General features: G+C 41.4%; 1 protein-coding gene across 1 annotated transcript in view; it reads right to left on the reverse strand.

Annotated features, from left to right (window-relative positions):
• Positions 1 to 16,284, reverse strand: part of ADAMTS19 (ADAM metallopeptidase with thrombospondin type 1 motif 19) — a 261,502-nt gene extending 245,218 nt beyond the window's left edge. Inside the window, exons 1-2 of the mRNA XM_068980968.1 lie at positions 16,200 to 16,284; positions 14,887 to 15,524 (exon numbers count right to left, since the gene is read on the reverse strand). Coding sequence (XP_068837069.1) covers positions 14,887 to 15,524; positions 16,200 to 16,272 — 711 coding nt within the window. The 5' untranslated portion in view covers positions 16,273 to 16,284. The remainder of the gene's footprint in view (positions 1 to 14,886; positions 15,525 to 16,199) is intronic.
• Between the last annotated feature and the right edge of the window lie 4,393 nt (positions 16,285 to 20,677).

The following is a 20,677-nucleotide window of genomic DNA, read 5'->3' on the forward strand; positions in this document are numbered from 1 at the left end:
ACCTAGAGATGATCACACTAAGTGAAGTCAGAGAAAGACAGATATCATATGATATCACGTATATGTAGAAACTTTGGAGAAGGAAATGGCAACCCACTTCAGTGTTCTTGCCTGGAGAATCCCAGGGACGGGGGCCCCTGGTGGGCTGCCGTCCATGGGGTCACACAGAGTCGGACATGACTGAAGTGACTTAGCAGCAGCAGTAGAAACTAAAATATGACAGAAAATGACTTATTTAGTTACAAAACAGAAACAGACTCACAGACATAGAGAACAGACTTATGGTTGCCAAGGGAAAAATTGCGAAGTGGGAGAGTAAACTAGGAGTTTGTAATTAACACATGTAAACTATTATACACAGAATGGATAAACAAGGGCCCACTGTATAGTCCAGGGAACTAACTATATGGAAAAGAAAATAAATAAACAAAAGAAAAAGAAGAAAGTGAAGTCACTTAATCGTGTCTGACTCTTCACAACCCCATGGACTGTAGCCTGCCAGACTCCTCCGTCCATGGGATTTTCCAGGCAAGAATACTGGAGTGAGTTGCCATTTCCTTCTCCAGGGGATCTTCCTGACTCTGAGATCAAACCTGTGTCTCTCACACTGCAGGCAGACTCTTTACTGTCTGAGCCACCAGGGAAGTCCATGGGAAAGAAATATAAGTAAATAAAGAAGCACTTAAATAGAACACTTTAAAAAATCAGTTTGATGTGTTTTCATGTCCTAATCCTACAGACACTGAGTCTTTATAATTTCCTATTTTGTATGCTTTATTTATATCCTCCAAATGAGTGACTTTGGGTATCTGTTCTCATAAATTATTTATGAATTTTAAAGCATGTCCACTATAACACAGGCTATCAGTAGCTTGTTATCCCTTAGTAGTCAATGGAATATTCAAAAATATCCCCTAATGAATGCTGAGATAATAATTTTCAGATAGCAGAAAAATCATCTGTATTGTTTATAAGATGGAAACTCTCCCCAAATTTGTCTTTAAACACAATCCCTATCAAAGTCCCAGCAGATGCTTCACAGATTCTGACAATCTGGTCCCAAAATTTATATAGAAATGCAAAAGATCCAGAATAGACAAAAAAGCTTTTAAAAAAGAAACCAAGTTGAATTTCCCCAAATAAAAATATAAAGCCTCTTAAATCAAGGGAATATGGTATTAACATAAGGATAAACATGTAGATTTTAAAAAACAGTGTTAATAGTACAAAAGTAAACTCATTTATGATCGACCTTTGACAAAAGTTCTCTGGTATTTTATGAGGAAAGTATGGTCTTTTCACAAAGGGTGCTGAGAGAAAACTGGATATGTATAAACAAAGAGATTAATTCAAACTCTTATCTCACACCATATACAAAAATTAACTCAAAATACACTATATTTAATAACCAAAATTATGGAAGAAAACATAAGAGAAAGCCTATGTGACTTTGAGTTAGACACAGAGTTCTTGGTTACAACACTAAGAGCACATTCCATAAAAGGAAAAAAAAAGATAAACTGGACTTTTTCAAAATCTATAAAAATTATCTTTGAAAGACACCATTAGGAAAATGAACAGGAACCTCTGTAGACAAGAAGAACAACCTAAGTGCGATAAAGGATTTTACAACTAGAGTATACAAAGAACTCTGAAAACTAAACAGATGAAAATTTTTAAAAAACCAATTTAAAACTAGCAAAAGAAGTCACCAAAGATAATATATGAATAGCTATGAAAAGGTACATTAAAATATCCTCAACATGGTTATTAGGAAATGCAAAGTTAAATCATAATACCATTGCACAGCCACAAAAATAGTTTTAATCAAAAAGAGATAATAACAAGTTTTGATGAGGATGTAGAAAAACTGGAATCCTAATAATTGCTGGTGAGAATGTAAAAGAATTTGGCAGTTTCTTAAAATATTAAACATAACTTTACCATATGACCCAACAATTCCACTCCTAGGTATCTATCCAACAGGAATGAAAATATGTATCTACACAACGACTTATACATATTTGTGTATCATTCATAATAGTGAAAAGTAGAAACAATCAAATGCACATCAAGTGATGAATGGATAAAGAATGACTTACGATTCAGCAAAAAAAAGAATGAACTAATGATACATGCTACCACAAGGCTGAGCCTCAAACACATTATGCTGGGGTTAAGAAGCCAGACACGAAAGACCAAATTTTATATGATTTCATTTACATGAAACGTAAAGGTAAATCTATAAAAGAAAAAGCAGATGAATAGCTGCCTGGGACTAGGGGTTGGAGCAGAATGACTGCAAATGGATATGAGGGACACCTCTGGTGTGGAAGAAATGTTCTAAAACTGAATTGTGGTGATGGCTGTGAAGTTCTGTAAACATACAAAAAAGGCACTGAGTTGCACATTGGGATGAATTTATGGTATGTAAATTGTACCTGAAAAAAGATAATTGCGTGGGAAGCATTCACAATATCCTTTAGAATTGTCACATGTTAAATAATGATTTGTCCTAGAAAAATCAGCTTGACATATTCATGAATCTATCTTACTAATGATAAATAATTAAGTTTTACTTAGAAAAATTTCTATGTAGGAACTTTTGTCATAAAATACCAATTCAATACTTTCAAAATATTACTAATTATAACCATCTATTTTGAAGTGACAAAATTCTAACCAGAAATCTACACAGACATGCAATCATCCATGTTAGTAAATAACATGGGGAATTAAATAATTAAATGTTAAAAGACAGATACTTCCACAATGAATTACTCAGACTTATACTTTGTTAAGTGTATGTAAACATAATTGTTATTCCCACAATAAATTACTTAGACTTTCCATTTTGTTGTAATAAACTACTGAAGTTCTATTTATCCATAATCACACAACCAGACAACGACAGGAAGACTCTATGCTATTTATACGTAAGTTCCTGTCCATAATTGAACTGTCTATCTTTGAACTGGGCATGCTAAAATATTTGCTGGTAACATAATACATTTATAATGGAAATGTACCTATCACATTTTAGTTGCTCTTATATGCATTCAATTACAAATTATAATAGTGATAGTGAAGTTGCTGTCATGTCTGACTCTTTGCAACCCCATGGACTATAGACTGCTAGGCTCCTTTGACCATAGGATTTTCCAGGCAAGGATACTGGAGTGGGTTGCCATTTCCTTCTCCAGGGGGTCTTCCCGACCCAGGGATCGAACCCAGGTCTCCCGCATTGCAGGCAGTCTCTTTACCATCTGAGCCACCAGGGAAGCCCATACGCCCGTTTTAATAGCTTATGGCAGATATCTGGAGCCGACTGAGTGAATAGAGATAGACAATTTGCACTAATCACATTAGTTGATATAATTATCTGCCTGGCCACTCAGCATGGTAATGGTTTTTGACTGTTAACCCTAATGAGTTTTACAGGACTCTTAACATCCAAATTCTTGCAATGTGAATAAGTAGATAAGATTTGTTTGGTTACTTTGCCATTTGAGATAGTTTACCATTGAATTCTCATACATCTTCAAAGTCTCTTAATCTAACTACACTGCTTTGCCATTCCAGTGCAGATAATCTCTCAAAAAGAGTTTCCAATTTTCTCATGTATTTTTTAATATTCCTCTACAATGTGCTTCAGTCTTCTTCAGCCACATCTAAACTTGGTGGTATCTTGGGTCCTTTTCACTCTGAAGATATGTTTCTTCCTTCATTTCTAGTAAATTTCATTTTATTACAGAAGCCAGAATAAATCTCCTGCTTTTCTTGGAGGAAAAGCTATGACAAACCTAGACAGTGTTTTAAAAAGCAGAGACATTACTTGGCCGACAAAGGTCCCTATAGTCAAAGCTATGGTTTTTCCAGTAGTCATGTATAGATGGGAGAGTTGGACCATAAAGAAGACTGAGAACCAAAGAAGTGATGTTAGTGTGTTATAACAACACAATTTTATTTGCTTAGAGTTTTTTAGGATAGAAGTCCTACCCAGGTCTTCCTGGGCCAAAGTAAAGGTGTCAGCAGGGCTTTGTTCCTTTCTAGAAAAGGAATGGTTCCTTTCTAGAGAAAGCTATGGTTTTTCCAATAGTCATATATGGATGTGAAAGCTAGAACATAAGGAAGGCTGAGTGCTGAAGAAGCGACGCTTTTGAACTATGGTGTTGGAGAAGACTCTTGAGAGTCCTTGGACTGCAAGGAGATCAAACCAATCAATCCTAAAGAAAATCAATTCTAAATATTCATTAGAAGGACTGATGCTGAAGCTTAAATACTTTGGCTATCTGATGAGAAGAACTGACTCATTAGAAGAGACCCTGATGCTGGGAAAGATTGAAGGCAGGAGGAGAAGGGAATAACAGAGGATGAGATGGTTGGATGGCACCACTAATTCAATGGACATGAGTTTGAGCTAGCTCCAGGAGACAGTGAAGGACAGGGAAGCCTGGCATGCCTCAGTCCATGAAGTCACAAAGAGTCAGACACGACTGAGCAACTGGACAATGTATTATCCATAAAACTGTTGAGGACAATTTGAAATAATTCAGTTCTATTTACTTTTAAATTCTAAAATAGGAAGTAAGTTTCAACTTCTGAATACTTTTTCACCTAAAGAGTAGGAAAACATTCATACTAGCATTTAGGTCCCATTATATCATCTCCCAACTAGTTCACATTTATAGACTATTGAATAACTGAGTCATAAAATCCTATCTAGCTCAATGGCATCTGAGTGGGTTCCTGGAAAGATGTTAAAGGAAGGACAGGAGGTATCCAAGTTTACTATAACTGGAGGTAAAAGAGTATTAAAATTCATTCAAGACACAGAGGATATGAAGTTTGATGCATGCAGATCCAGTCCTTAAAGCTCCTGAGCTCTGGAGTTTTCAGAGCCACTAGCGTGACTGCCCTCAAATTTGAGCTTGTATAAGAATTACCTTGGATTTTTATAAAATACATTTCTTAGTTTTGAGGCTCAATCTGGGATTCTGATTTTTAAGTGGAGAATTTCCAGCCCCTAGTATCTCTCCCCAAAGCCATGATCTCGATCCAGGTGTTTGCACACCAGACTTTAAAAAACCGGACATCAAGGATTATGAGCCAAAAGCTGATGGTGGGGGCTCGTTGCAGAAAGTGCTCATATATTTTAGGTGAAGCCAGGCAGAGGGAAGAGGAAAAATCTGGAGTGAAAGATCTTCAAATGCTTCTGAAGGGAAAAAAAAATATTTAGGTCTTACTTTTTAAATTAGAAAGCTGTAAGAAAGCAGAAGCTGCTTAAATAAAGCTAAAACTGGCCTGTGCTCCTCAGCTCCATTGCCCGATCATCTAAGTTAAAGCCGAAACAGTTAATAATTTATTGCAGATATATGGATGTTAATTATGAAATGAAATCAGCTGGAAAAGGCAAGCACTGAACTATCTAATTCCCAAGGGCCTTTCTAACACCACCATGCAATAATGCTGTACGAATATCTGGGTAGCATTGAAATGGCTGAGCTCCCATTTTCTCACTTCTCTCAGTCGAAGGCTTGGCATTAGAATAAAGATGAGATGGAGACAAGATGATGTGCTCACTACGGCTGCACCCTAAATGCACTCTGCATCAAATTATGGTCCTCACTTGGCTGAGGAAATCTTAAAATTTCCTTTCAGGAAACACCCTCCCCCCCTCCAAAATAATAATCCAAGAGGGACTACTGGTTCTCCCATTGCTTTAAAACCCATCAAGATTACTTCACTAACTCAATACGCTTCCCATCTATCAGGAACCTGGAACTCCTCTGATAGTTTTTATTTTGTGAACACAAAGCAATAAAACCATCTGGGTAAAAATGTAACTGTAATTAAGTGGAAACATTCAATTGTGCATGAGCTCAATAAAAATGTGCTCTGTTTTAGTACTGCATAAAGAGTATTTTAAGACTGCTACTCAGAATTTCCTGAATCTAAAAAGGTATACTACTTTTATGATTCAGCCAATAAATTTCAAGTAAGTGTATATTCATATTAAATATTATCAAATAAATATTATTAAATAGACAAAATTTCTTCTAAGGAAAACTGGTCCATGCCTGAAGTCTCTTAGGGCCCTAAGACAGATTAACATATGATTAAAGGGGTTATTCTAAAGCAGATCAGCTCTGGGTGTTCATTGGAAACTTTGGCCACCTCATGTGAAGAGTTGACTCATTGGAAAAGACTGTGATGCTGGGAGGGATTGGGGGCAGGAGGAGAAGGGGACGACAGAGGATGAGATGGCTGGATGGCATCACCGACTCGATGGACATGAGTTTGGGTGAACTCCGGGAGATGGTGATGGACAGGGAGGCCTGGCATACTGCGATTCATGGGGTCGCAAAGAGTCGGACACGACTGAGCGACTGAACTGAACTGAAAGGGGTTATTAACTTTTAATGTATAATATTGCTTTTTCCATCAGCACAATGAGTCGTCTTACTAGAATTTACTATATCACTTTCTTAAAAAAGACCAGAGTATCTGCATTTGGCCACTCTAAGTATAGAAACTTCTTCTAGTGTCACTGTCAGCAGAAACATGATCACCCATGGCGTTCTAACTTTTAAACTGGAAAATCATAGGATGTCTTAAGGAGATATGCATTTGAAGTTGATAAAACACTGAACACTTACTAAGTCAAAGAACTGTGCAAAAGACAGGCAGGACAAGTTGAGGCAAAGTGACGGTTCCTTAAAAACTATAAAGGCCTTGAAACAAGGAACGATGCTGCAATGAATAGGCTTATACATAAATCTTTTGCACATATGTGAATATTCCTCTAACACTGATTCCTATAATTGCTGAAAAATAAGCATGTCCAAAATTTAAATACATACTGAACAAGAAGATCTACCCAATTTACATCCCTAAAATGTATAAGTGTGTGTTCCCCAAGCATGCCCACTGGATATTATTTATTTTCATAGTCTGTGCCAATCTATGAATCAAAAATGGTTATGGAAGAAATTTTCTTTCCCTGCTTCCCTATTCATTTGAAAAAACAGTGAATTTCCATTCAATATTTATATTTCCTTTTCAGCATATTCATTTATCTATGGATGGTAAGATTACAGATGACTTGTAAATTTATGTATTTTTTAAACTGTCTCTACTCAGCTTGTAGTATTTTGTCATTAACCTTTCTTTTTAAAATACTAATAGAAAAAGAGCCTGGAATTAGAAATGAAAAAGACCAAAAACCTAACAAAAAATGAGTAGAAGAATATGAACACAAAATTTACAGGATAGGAAATGAGAATGAAAATGTGGAGATGGTCAGTCACACCATAATACAAAAACATGCAAATTAAAACTAGTTTGAGATAACTTCATTTCTTTGCCTAATAGATTTTACAAGGATCAAAATGTTTAATAATACCCATGCTGGTGACAGTATATGTGAAAGATGGACTCTGGTTCTCTGCTGACCTCAGAAAGTAAAGCAGCACCCACCTCCATGGGGTGCAATCTGGCAATTTTGCCCCAAAATACCAACACACATGCCCTTTGAGAAGGTTATACATGATGTAGGCAAAATGGCATAGCTATAGAGTCCTATCTATTTAGCACCAATCATAGCAGAAACATACTGGAATCAATCAAATATATATCCACACTGAACCGATTAAGGTGATTATGGCATATTTCTGTAGTCAGATAAAACAGAACCACCAAAAAAGAAAGAAGATTCTCTTTATGCACTCATATGTGATAATCTTGCCTGTCAGTGCGTGTGTGGATAAATGTGGCTTTACAAAGCTCTTTATATATACATTTTATTCATTTACAAATCAATTATCTCTGAATCACACACTAGAAAGTATTATAATAACCTTGGTCACCTCTGGAGTGACTGAGTAAGTGAAAGTCGCTCAATCGTGTCTGGCTGTTTGTGACGCCATGGCCTGGAGAATTCCATGGACTGTATAGAGAATTCTCCATGGAATTCTCCAGGCCAGAATACTGGGGTGGGTCGCATTTCCCTTCTCCAGGGGATCTTCCCAACCCAGGGATTGAACCCAGGCAAAATTCCCACATTGCAGGCAAATTCTTTACTAGCTGAGTCACAAGGGAAGCCCAACAATACTGGAGAATAGGCTAATCCTTTCTCCAGGAGATCTTCCCGACCCAGGAATTGAACAGGGCTCTCCTGCACTGCAGGCGGATTCTTTACCAACTGAGCTATCAGAGAAGCCCGGTCACCTCTGCAGCAGATGCTGCTGCTGCTGCTGCTGCTAAGTCGCTTCAGTCGTGTCCAACTCTGCGCGACCCCATAGACAGAAGCCCACCAGGCTCCCTCATCCCTGGGATTCTCCAGGCAAGAACACTGGAGTGGGGTGCCATTTCCTTCTCCTCTGCAACGGGATACTAATACCGGGGAAAGGGTTTTAGAGGAAGACTGTTTTGTTGCATAACTTTTTGGAGGTGCTGTGTGGTAAAGTCTCGGTCCTTACAATTTTGAAAATGAGTTTATTCTCCCTTTAGGTTTAAATGGCAGTTTGGCTGAATCCAGGATTCAAAATCACATTTCCTCAGAAATCTGAAGCTATCAGCTCATGACCTTCTCACATCCAGCATTACTAATTCAATCTCTCATACCAACTTCATACATTTTAATGTAGATAACCTTTCCTTTACTAAACACATAGAATTTTTCTCTTTCTCTTTGACTTTCTAATATTCTGCCACAATGAGTCTAGGTTTGGGTCTCTATTTATGCTACTCTGAGTTTAATGGTTGATCCTTCCATCTGCGGGTGTGCAACCTCCTTTATCTCTGGGGCAAATGTGATTGACATCATAGAAAGCTCTTACCCTCTACCTAACCAACACAGGTTCCATCAGCTAATTCATCTCAAATCACTGAATGAATTAAAATATGCAATATGCTCAACGCTCACAGCAATTAATTCCTCCCTCATCTTGCTGCACACAATTACTCTCACCAGTCAGCCTGCATGTTCACCAAGAATCAACTATATTTGTTTGAACACATGTTCACAACATTTAGTAATCACATAATTTAATCAAACCCTAAATACTAATGTCTGGGAAATAGAAGTGCAAAGCATGTCTTTGATTTCATGAAAGTTCTGGAAAAACCAGTGGCTTAAGAAAAAAGTGCTATAATTTTGTTTGGGATGAAACTGTACAGGATTTGAAAGTTTCAAATGTCCAGGGTTCTACACAGAAATTGCCTTGCATTTGTCTTTTAATTTTTATTCCAAATATAGCAACCTATATTGGAAAATGGTTTTGGCGCATGGTGAGTAAGCCTCACCTGGAGTAGCCGTTAGATGACCTACATTCAACAGCATAGTATCTGGCCTCATACCCAAAGATTGGCTAATGTATGCATATTTTGGTAATTTACGTTAGAATCAAATGTTTAGGGCTCATTTGTATGCATTTAAAAAACTCTATCCTTTAACTTACTTTCTTAAATTAACTCCCACCAAAGAAATTTGGACCATCTAGATCTGATTCATGGCTTACAACTTTTCTTTTGTATTTTGCATCCATTTGTCCTTTATATTCTATTCTGGGATAATTTCTAGGTTTGCCTTCTAGGTCACAAACTTACTTATCAGTTCATCTATGTAATTTCTATTTCTAATGACCATATAATGTGAGTTCTGTTGTATCTAATCCTTTCTTATGGACAGCACTGGTCCTGGATTTTATCCCATGCGTGCTAGTTGTGTCGTCTTTTTTTTTTTTTTTCATGCTAGTAAATAGTGGAGTTGGATCATGTCAGCTTCTAATATGTTTTCTTCCTTTGTCTCAGCATCTAGCACTTGTTTCTAGGCACCTTTTATATCTTGTTTTTTTTTAATTGGAGGCTAATTACTACACAATATTGTAGTGGTTTTTGCCATACATTGACATGAATCAGCCATGGGTATACATGTGTTCCCCATCCTGAACCCCACCTCCCACTTCCCTCCGCATCCCATCTCTCTGGGTCATCCCAGTGCACCAGCCCTGAGCACTTTTTGTGACGCTATGGACTATAGCTTACCAGGCTCCTCTGTCCATAGGATATATGTCCCTTCTTATATTTCAGTTATTCTACGTAATCGATTAGGATTGTTGCTCCATGGTTTTAATCAGTTTGATGACCCTCTTTTATATGGTTTGTTTTCTTAAGAGTGTGATATTCGTAGGTGTCAGCTCCTCTGTGGTCTCCTGTTCACCCACCCGTTGTGACCAGCTTGCCTCTAGTTATTTGGAGAGCCATGTGGGACCATGTACTGGATGCAGGAAGCCAATGGCTCAGGTCCTGAGAGTGGAGACTCTCTATCCTCTGGTATCACGTACATGTCAGGAAAGCTCTATCTCTGTTCTCTCCGCTCTTGCCCAGAGACACACATTTGGCCTCTGTTGCTTGGCACAACTAGATAGCAGACAAACCCAGGAGTGTTGCTATTCCAGGGTCCCCTTCCGTTCATGGCCTTCTCCTTCCCCATGTGTGCAGCAGCACCTCTGCCATACCTGCCACCATTCATACATGTTCTCTAATACCTATATGTTTTCCACTAATCTGATCCACAGTTTGCAGTCTTTCAGGAGATATTCAAAATTTCTGATGTACTGATGGCATTCTTTTCGAATACTGCTTTAGATTTATTTAGAATATATTGTCTCTGTCATTGCTAAGATTTGTCTTGAACAAAGTCACCGGATGTGTGAAACTAGTCTGCAATCTTACTTTTTCATCTGGATACTTATTCTATTTCTAGTTCAGTTCTCCTGGATCTGCACTACTCTTTCCCTATCCTCATACCCTCCTCTCCTATTTCTGTACTGGTACTTGGTGAAGCTCCTTGTCCAAAAAGGATGCTCCCAAATTTATGTGTTCTAAACTTGCCATGGCTCAGAATACTTTGATTTACATGAGAGAGTAAATTCAAAAACCTGAAATTTACACAGGACTGCTGATTTTGTATCAAGAACTTTTCAGAACAACTACTACATAAAACCTTAAACTTACGAAACACCAAATTTAAGGTTTAGTACTTACTCTTTATCATTCTGGGAAAATAAATATTACTGAGAGCCATTTCAATAGTTCATCTAAAGAGAATCATAGGCAAGGAATGCACTGATCTAGTTTATCTTGGCCCAGTGCTGAGGTGTGCTTTTTGTTTGTCAATTTTGAACAAACATGATTTTTTCAGTCTTTCACAGAATCTGTTGCTTTCTTGTACTTTTTAGAGATTACTATTTAAAACAGAATAAACTACCATATGCGTAGTTTTATTTAGTGACTTTTACTGGTTGTCTCTAAAAACTAGATATCTTACAACGTTCCGAAAACGAAGAGATGAACAAGACAGTATCATCATGGCACTTGGGACATTCCTACATTTGTATGTAACTCAACCTACTTTATTTCCCTATTTATTTCCCTATTTCCCTGTTTATATTTTGACTGGCAAGCCAGATTGGGATCTCCTTGAAACATACTAAGCCTTCCTCATCTTCTTTTTGTATTCTCTTTGTATACCATGCCTTGCTCAAAAGGGTTGTTCAATAAATGTTTAATTATTTATTATTATTAATGTGATCATTAGATCTAATATATGGCTCAAATAAGATTATTTTTCAATATTAGAGACTAATGTGTGTGTTCAGTCACTCAGTCATGTCAGACTCTTCACGACCCTATGGCCTGTAGCCCTCCAGGCTCGTCTGTCCATGGGATTCTCCAGGCAAGAATACTGGAGTGGGTTGCCATCTCCTCCTACAGGGGATCTTCTAAACCCAGGGATAGAATCCAGGTTTCCTGTGTCTCCTGCTCTGAAAGGCAGATTCTTTACCATGGTACCATATAGGAAGCCCTCATTAGAGACTAATAAGGGAAAATAAATCATAAGAATATGTCATACAATAAGTGATAGATATACAATTTGTGCATTTTATAAATAGGGGAAATGGGATCCAGAAACATTAAGTACTTAGAAGAAGCCATACCAGAACCTATAACCAAAATCTCCATTCAACCACTTTTCCCTTCACAGCACAAGTCAGATTGATATCTGGAGAATGAATTGGCCAGTCTTATAAATACTCACCACTCTGCAAGAGTTGATAACTCTTTCTTTAATGATCTATTTCCTTTCACAGAGACTTTTAGAACCTTTCAAATATGTAATAATCCAAAAGGTGTTGAAGAATTCAGGTACAAGTGGGAAAAATTCACTACTGAGCGAGGCGAAAGGAAAGGAAACTTCCTGATCTACTCTTTGTGTGACTGACAACCAGAAAGCTTTTACTGTAAAGAAAATGGTGCAGACTAAAAGAGTTGCATTTATAAAGAATGCACCTTCATAGAAAGACATCAGGATGCCTCACATTAGAATTACTGGGTCACAGAATTTTGGAAACAGAGAGGAACAACAATGTAGTCCTACAATAACCAACAGTTGAACAGAAAAGGCCCAGGCTCTAGCAGATAAGACGTTTGAGGTCTGCTCTCACCTGGCAGTTTAGCATCACTTCCCCTTACTGCACTTTCTGGCCTCCTCAGAGGAAACGTTTTGCTTTTTGTTTGTTTGTTTCACTCCCTTGATAGGCTCTACATTTTCACATCACAGTCTCTTCCCTCTATCCTCAGCACTCCCAGCCCTTCCGTGCCTGGAGAAATTCGGCTTCTCATGCTTCAAAATCCACTGAACTTTTCTTTCCCCTGGGAAGCCTTCCCAAACTCCCCAAGCATGACTTAGCCTCAGGCATACATCTGATTTATCATTTTGTCATGCTGGTATGTCACTGTTTCACGACTACTTATATCCTATCTACATGTATATGATGTTCTCATCTGCAAGCCCCTAGAATATATTTAGCATGTAGGAAAATTCTCATTCTATCATCCAATTTTAATTAAATCATCAGATACTCTCATTTTACTTATGAAAACTGGATCCCAGAGAGGTAAGGGACTTGTCAATCATCAGGGAATAGGCCAATGTCAGAGCTCAGATAACAAATTATGCTTTCTCTTTCCTAATCCACCCCCATAAGGGAAAGGGCTGGCATAGTCGAGTCTAGAGTAACAAACCTACCCTTCTTGGCTATTTGCCTAACTTTTTACTCCAAGTCTGACTGCTACACTGCATTTCTGGTGAAGTCAATTTTCCTCAACAACAAAGACTTCCCAGTTCAGAATACATATATGGAGCTAATAGGAAAAGTGAGTAAAAGTCCAACATGATAAGCAGGGAGGTGTGTAAAACTCCTATTCAGTCTACGAAAAACCTACTCATAATTGTAACTTTGTTCTTCGAAGGATGGAGAGAAGGCATAGTTAATTTGGAAAATCTGACCAAAAACCCACATTGCTGAAATGCTTCATCCCCTATTGGTTCTACTGCATCAGGAACTTTCTATATGTAATTATTTAATCCCCGGCCAAAAACCAGTGGACAATGAAATCCCTACAGAATGTCTCCCCCAGTGAAGTGTTCAAACATTAGTTCCACAAAAAAAAAACCATTTTTTAAAGTTTTTCATGTAATTTTTCCATGTCATTTTTTCCCCTTATGGCTAAAAATGTCCAAATTTGAATATTCATCATTATGAGCATCTGCTAAAATATAGCCCTATTCAGCATTATACATCACTTTTGCTATGGGACCATAGAAGGCCATAGGTAAAAAATTCCAGTTTCATTTTGTTTGGATTTTAAACCATTTTTTCCATCTCATGGCTCTGGGTGGCTCTGACTATGCTGATGTCTTCTGCTGTCTCTTCCTATTGGATTTTTCTCCAAATGAGCAGGTTGCTTTTAAAGAAGTCCTTGAGGATCTCATCAATGGCTCAATTGGAATATCAAAATTAAGACACAAATCACATGGGTGTTTATAATATTTTGCGGATTTTGCCTTAAAGAATTATTAACGTTAACAGTGATGACGGCCACACAAGGTGTATGTACTTAACACTGAAATGGACGTATAGCGATGGTACTTCTACATTGCATGTTATGTCTACCACAAAGCAAAGGCCAATTTAACAGGAGGTAACAATTATCCCACACCCCGGGTCAAAACAGAGGGGGTGGAAGTCGAATGATAATCCCTATTGTTCAGACAGAGCAAATGGCTTTTATTTTCTAGTTCCGGCTCGCCTCTGAGCCAGGCTCTCAGCTGAGCTACTTTCCTCCCTGGAGTGGAGAAAAAGAAAAGAAACTATGGCCAAATAGTATGTAAACCTTAGAAGTGTTAAATCTTAGAACCATAACCCTTCAAGCTCTGATTGGATTCTCCTGCCATCCATTAGACAGCTGTTCGCGGCCTTTGACTTAACTCCTCCACTCGTCGCTCACAAGAACAGTGAACAGGTGTCCCGTGTGAGGGTGGATGTGTCTAAATTCCAGACAGATGTCAGAATATAACTCCCTAGGGAACTGTTCTGACAACTCTGAAGTAGGACATGAGAAAAAAAAAAGCTTATGAGATAATAGATGAGAAACTGGGGGCGGGGGCAAGGAGGAGGAGATTGAGCAGTGAATTAATTTGTTATCTTCCAATCTCCTAAAAGACACTACGTGGTGGGCTTATTTTGAAAAGCAGAAACAAAACCAGTGGGAAGGGTTGCAAGGAGACAGTGTTACCTAGTAATTCCGAAAAAAATGTATAAGCATCTAGCAGAAGGCTATTAATCCATTCAATTAGATTTCGGATTCACTGACTGCCCAGGAGGTGTTCCGTGGGCGCTAAACGGTAGTGGTGTAGGCTGGGCGAAGTTCAGGGCGCGCTCTGAATGGGATGAGGTGCAGGCAAATTTGCCTGGTCGACAAGGGCAGAGGGAGGAGTGGCAGGGGGAAGAGGAGAGCTGGGGAAGGAAAGGCGCTTACCAGGCCACCTCCGCAGGTGCTGAAAGAGGCCAGCGAGCCGGGTTGCCGCAGCACAGCCCCAGTGTAGAAGCAGGCGGCGTCAAGCGGCGCGGGAGGGCGCGGGGCGGCTGCCGCCCGCGTGGGGCCCGGGCCCGGACTCGGCCTCTCTTCCACAGCGAAGCGCGGCGCCAGGAAGCGGCCGTCTCTCCGGAGCAGCAGGTAGAGGTCCCGGGAGAAGGCCGGGATCCGCAGCAGAACCTCTTCGCCGTCCGGCTCGGCTGGCTGGGCTGGGGGCGGAGACGGGGGCGGCGGCTGCCACGAGGCCGGGGCGCCCAGGGACAGGGCGGCAGCCCCGCTAGATCCCCGCGGCAGCTCATGAGACTCGAGCTCCTCATCCTCTTCGCCCCCGGGCGGCGAGGGTCGGGGCCGCGGCTCAGATCCGCCTTCCACAGGCTCCTGGGGCGGCGCCGGGGCCACGGAGCGCACCTCGCGGGAGCTGCTGGCTGCCGGCGCCCGGACGCCTCCGCCGCCCATAGCTCCGCGCGCCCAGCCTGGGTCCGCGCTGCCCCCGCTGCCGCCGGCCGAGTCCACCGGCTCCCGGCGCCAGAGTGCAGGAAACACGACTTCCCACTCCTCGCGATCGGAGGCGAACTGCAGCCCTGCGGGCGGGGGCAGACAGAAGTGCGGGGCTTAAAGAGTCGCGGTCTCAGGAGCACTAGCATCCCAGGGTTCACACTCTGCACAGACACAGGGATCACGGCTAACGCGCTGGAGACCACCCGTCTAGCCCTGAAACTTACAACCCGTGAAGTCTGGCGATCAGATTACAGACCCCAGCATTTTCAAAATAAAAGTACGATTATCGGGGCGGGGGGAGGGAGAAAGCGGGGCTGCAAAGTTTGTTGACAGCACTTAGTTGAAGAAAAGAAAACCGGTGCAAAGACTCCAGCACAATTAAAAATTTTCCTTCAGTATCTGCCAGAGCAAGGCAGCGCTATCAATTTCTTTACTTCCCAGATTTCCTCCAGGTGCTGTAAACGTACCTTTGCACATACTATTAACTCTCAGGAGAGGAAAACTAAGCATTTCACGTTGTTGAAATGAGGCCACGAGAAGTGCGCTTAGCTCAGGAGCGTGACCCTCTGCCCAGCACCCGCACGGCTTTTTTTTTTTTTTTTTTTAATTGCTGCCCGCTGACTGAAGTGACTTAGCTGCAGCAGCAGCAGTAAGCCCTGCTCACCGCGCACAGTTGCGCCAGCCCCGGCGACCCGTGCGTTCCAGGTCTCTGGCTGGGGAAGCTGGAAAAGCAAGCCCAAAGTCACGGAAGAACTTACCTGCAACGACCGCATTCGACAGGACCCCCAGCTGGTAGAGGAGGCAGCAGCAGCAGATGTGAGTCAGGCGCATCTCGCGGCTCTTCCCCAGACCGCGCTCCCGGGCCGCGCGCGCGCCTCCTTTTGCGCGACCCACCGCCAGCGCCTCCGCCGCCGCCGCCGCCGCCTCCCGGAGCGCAAGGAGGCCGGGCGGCGAGTTTGCCCAGGCCCTTTGTCTGCCGGGGGGTGGGGTGGGGGCTGCTCTGTGACTCCGAGAGGCTGCCGGAGCACGGGTGGGGGTGGGGTGGGGGAGGAGCGGGGGCAGGCAGCGCCGCGGCCCCGCAGCGCCCCGGCTGCCCGGCGAATTAGGTGCGGATTCTGTTTTCTGTGTTCTGGATGTCGCAGGAGTTTCCGGAGCCCCTCAGGACAGCCCAGCCACGGTCAGCCGAGAGCCGGCAGGCGCAAGGCGGGCAGCGCTGCCTCAGGACGGGCGGAGGACGGCCCCGCGCGGGCAGGAGCGCCGCAGTGTCCGAGCCGAGGCTCGTCGCCGGCACCCGCGCGGAACTGCCAGGGGCTGGTGCCACGGTCCTGGCACCCTCCTCGGGACCGGCTCCGGGATCCCACCCGCCGCGGCGCGGCAGGGAATTTGGAAGGGGATGAGGGGAAGACACTACTCGTGAGGTGGGTGTGGAGAGGATTAAAAAAAAAAAAAGACAGGCAGATCCGACGAGAAAAAGGAACCAAGGGGCGGCCGCCAAGCGTGACTTTGCGGGACAAAGGTTCCAGAACACTGCACACGTGCTCACACGCGCGGTTGGGGCGGGGTGGGGACCCAAATTCCCTCACCTGACTCCTGATTGGCCATTCTGGGAGGCAGATTTGCATCCTTAGGCTGCACCGCCTTCTCCCTGCTGAGGTGTGTGCAGGTAGAAGGGCCGTCCCCTCCCCACCTCCCACCCCGTTACAAAGGGTTCCTCTTTCAGTGGAGTTCTCCACCCATCCGCACAGCACACAAAGCCAAATTTAGTGCAGACTGGAGCACAAAGCAGCGGCCCCATTTGTCAACGACCTTCGATTTTTCTCCCCATCTTTGTCTCCAGGAATCTTCTAAGGCTGGAGATAAAGTAATTCGTCATGGAGTGTGCTTCAAAGGTTCCCAGGACAGTAGACACCCTGACATTTCATAGCCCCTTGTCCCAGCTTATCTTTCTGGCTTTCTATTCATGAGTGCTATCAGTTTCCCTCTCTCTCTCTTTCTCTCGCTCTCATACACACTTCAAATAACGGTGAGATGAAAGAAACCAGCATTAAATACTGTAGTCTAAAGATCTCAAGCCAAATGAATTTATTTTGCCCTTTTTACCTTGTTGGTGTTGTTCCTTTAAAAAAAGATGTTTTTACTACTTCTGTCTTTGAAGAGCAGTTCAACCTTAAATATTCTTGCTACTTCTGTGGCAGCTCTTCATAGTTCCTACTCCCCCCAGCCCCCCACCCCCCATCCTCCCCCCCCCACACACACACCTTTCTCTTGGTCACATCAAAACTTTCACACCAGGCTCCAGGGTGATTGATCTAACCTGCCATTTGCAGCCTCCGAACTAGGCCAGGTACCTATAAATAAGAGTTAATGCAAATCAGTTTTTTAAAATTCCAGCACTGAGGTTGGTTCCCCGCATCCTTTGTTGTTTTACCTTCTGTTCTTAGTGTCAAAGGTGACTACTCTGTCTTTAAGGGAGGCACATGATCTTATTTCAAAGGAAACCCATTGTTTGAATAAGCAGGGTCCTAGAATACTTTCTTTGAGTTGTCCAGAATTTCAAAACAAACACAAAGACACTCTAGGTATGTCTGTCTCCAAACCTTGTCTTGTAAAATCTCTATAGAGCTGGAGTAACTAGGCTGGGTGTGAGTTTCCAGACACTCAAGAAGTATCTACACCCTCGTTTTTATGGGACTCAATTACATGGAGTTAAAACTGGGCAAGAAATCAGAGGCAGTTTATTTTTAAGAAATAAAGCAAATGTTTAACACCGAAGGTTAGTTTCAACGAAACACCTCCACAAGGATTTGAATCTTAAAGTGTTTCTCATGTAATTTTAACCAAAACATCAACAAAAATGTAAACCTATAGAAGGAATGCCTATTGAATTGTGTGTATTTGTTGGAGTACATTTGTGATTCCTTAAAACTAGATGAGCTGTATGATTAAATATATTTAAAAGCACAGATTGCCTATGTAAGTTCTCATCTTTCCCTTTTCTTGTCTCCAGCTATATAACAGCCATTAACCATTCCAATCCCTTACAGTAAAGGTTAATCCTGTTACAGAAAAGTTTGCCTAACTCCCAGCTGGTTCTACTCTTTCTCCTATTTGAAATACTGTTATAATTTATTTGTCTATTTTCAAAGGCTTTTATAAATCATTTGAGTTGTAATGACTCGTGTAAATATTTCTTCTATAGACTATCAATTTTCTGGAAAGGTAGGAATTATTTCTTTTGTATATCTTTCTTTACATCACCCTGTCTAATACAGAGATTTATCTACCAAATGTGTGTGGAAATTCTCAGGAAATTCTCTAAGATGCTTTAGAAGATGATAGAGATTGATTTCTATGTGGTATTTGATTCCAATTCCTTGATCCAGAATTACAAGGCTGTATCTGTTGGTGATCAGTTACTATCAGCATGATTTATCTATCTTACAGAGAGAATAAGTCTAAGAGAGAAATGACTTGTGTGAAGATTTTTTGATTAAGTAGAAGAGACTTAAGAGGTGCAAGTAAGAGCATCAGTTAAATTGGGATTGAGTATGTATGTACGTGAAAAAAGAAAAAGAAAGAACTGGCCTGATTTTGAATTAATTGGATTGTACGTGATGAAATAGAGGAAAAAAGGCAGAACTGTGACATGTGTGTGCATTACCAACCCTAGAGAAAGAAAACAGCAGCTGGGAAAAATATGTTAGTAAAGACAGGTCACTACATATGTCACCAGATGGTAGCTAGCGTCAACCAAGCCCTGCTTTTATGGGGTGGAGGTAAGTGACAAAGCATCAGAGTAAGTGGAACCAACTGTTCTTATACCCCGGGTGCTCACATGTTGCATTTTATAACCCATGCTTCTCTATGTAGAAAGTTGACTTTGAGGCCTTCAGCTTTTCATCATTCTCTTCACTCATTGGCCCTAAGCCTCTCACGACCTAAAGCTAGTCTCAAATCCTTTCCTCACTCCAAAAAACTTTAAAATCTTAAGAAAATACAAAGAACCCTTTCACTGAGCTGCATGAGGATATCAACTGCCGGTAGCACTCACATCTAAATCGAAATCAAGACTTTTAAGCTAGCTCTGGCCATGATAGAGTAACAGGAACCAGATTTAACTCTCATCTTAAGCAATTAGAAAACAGAAAAAATATTAAAAAACAAAACAAAACAAAACACTGTTTTCCCCAGCGTACTACCTGGTAGCAACTTAGAAGCTTCAGCAAGGGGAAGAGAAATCTAAACAGAGTCATGAAGGCTAGATGAGTTGAGAAGACAGAGCAAGATGGCTAGAATTTACAGGACACCATATACCAGAGAGGAGAGAGTGGCATAGAGAGTGTACATGCGTGCTAAGTCACTTCGGTTGTGTCAGACTCTGCTACCCTATGGACTGTAGCCCTCCAGGCTCCTCTGTCCATGGTATTCTCCAGGCAAGAATCCTGGAGTGGGTTGCCATGGGATTGTCTCCACCCAGGGATCGAACTCACGTCTGATGGCGCTTGCATTGGCAGGTGGGTTCTTTGTCACTAGTGCCACCTGGGAAGCCCACATCGAGCATGTAGTGATTAGCTATTGCTGCATAACAAACAGCGGTTTGAAACAACAAACATTACATCTCACATGGTTTCTGAGGATCAGGAACCTAGAAGTAGCTAAACTGAATATTTCTGCTCAGGGTTCACACAACATTTCAGTCAAACTGCTGACCAAGACTATGGTTTCTGAAGACTTAATAAAGATAGAGGTTCTATTTTCAAAGTCACATAACAGTTGACAGGAATCTTTGTCATACTGACTTCTCCACAGGGCCTCTCATTACATGTGTTGCCTCCGAACAAGTGATGCAGGAGAGATACTGCACCCAAACTGGAATCTATGGTCTTTTTATAACCCAGTATTGAAGATGACATAGCATTATTTCCACCATATTCTCTTCATTAGGAGCAAATCACTACATCCAGCTCACACTCAAAGGGAGAAGTAGTAAAGAATTTATGGACATATTTTTAAAACCATAAGAGGGCACTTATGACCTCTGGCAAAAAATTATCTGTACTCCCTTCATGTGTAAAATATACTCATCCTCTAAGTCTCCTAACAAAAGTTTCTTTTTGTTGAACATTAGCTCAAAGTTCATGAAGAAGAGCTCCTTGAATTTAGTCCTCTCTAGATATACATTTGTGAATCTAAAGGAGCAATTTATCTGCCTCTCAATACCCCCACTATATTGTGG

Source organism: Capricornis sumatraensis, chromosome 9, assembly GCF_032405125.1.
Source record: "Capricornis sumatraensis isolate serow.1 chromosome 9, serow.2, whole genome shotgun sequence".
Taxonomy (NCBI): Eukaryota; Metazoa; Chordata; class Mammalia; order Artiodactyla; family Bovidae; genus Capricornis; species Capricornis sumatraensis.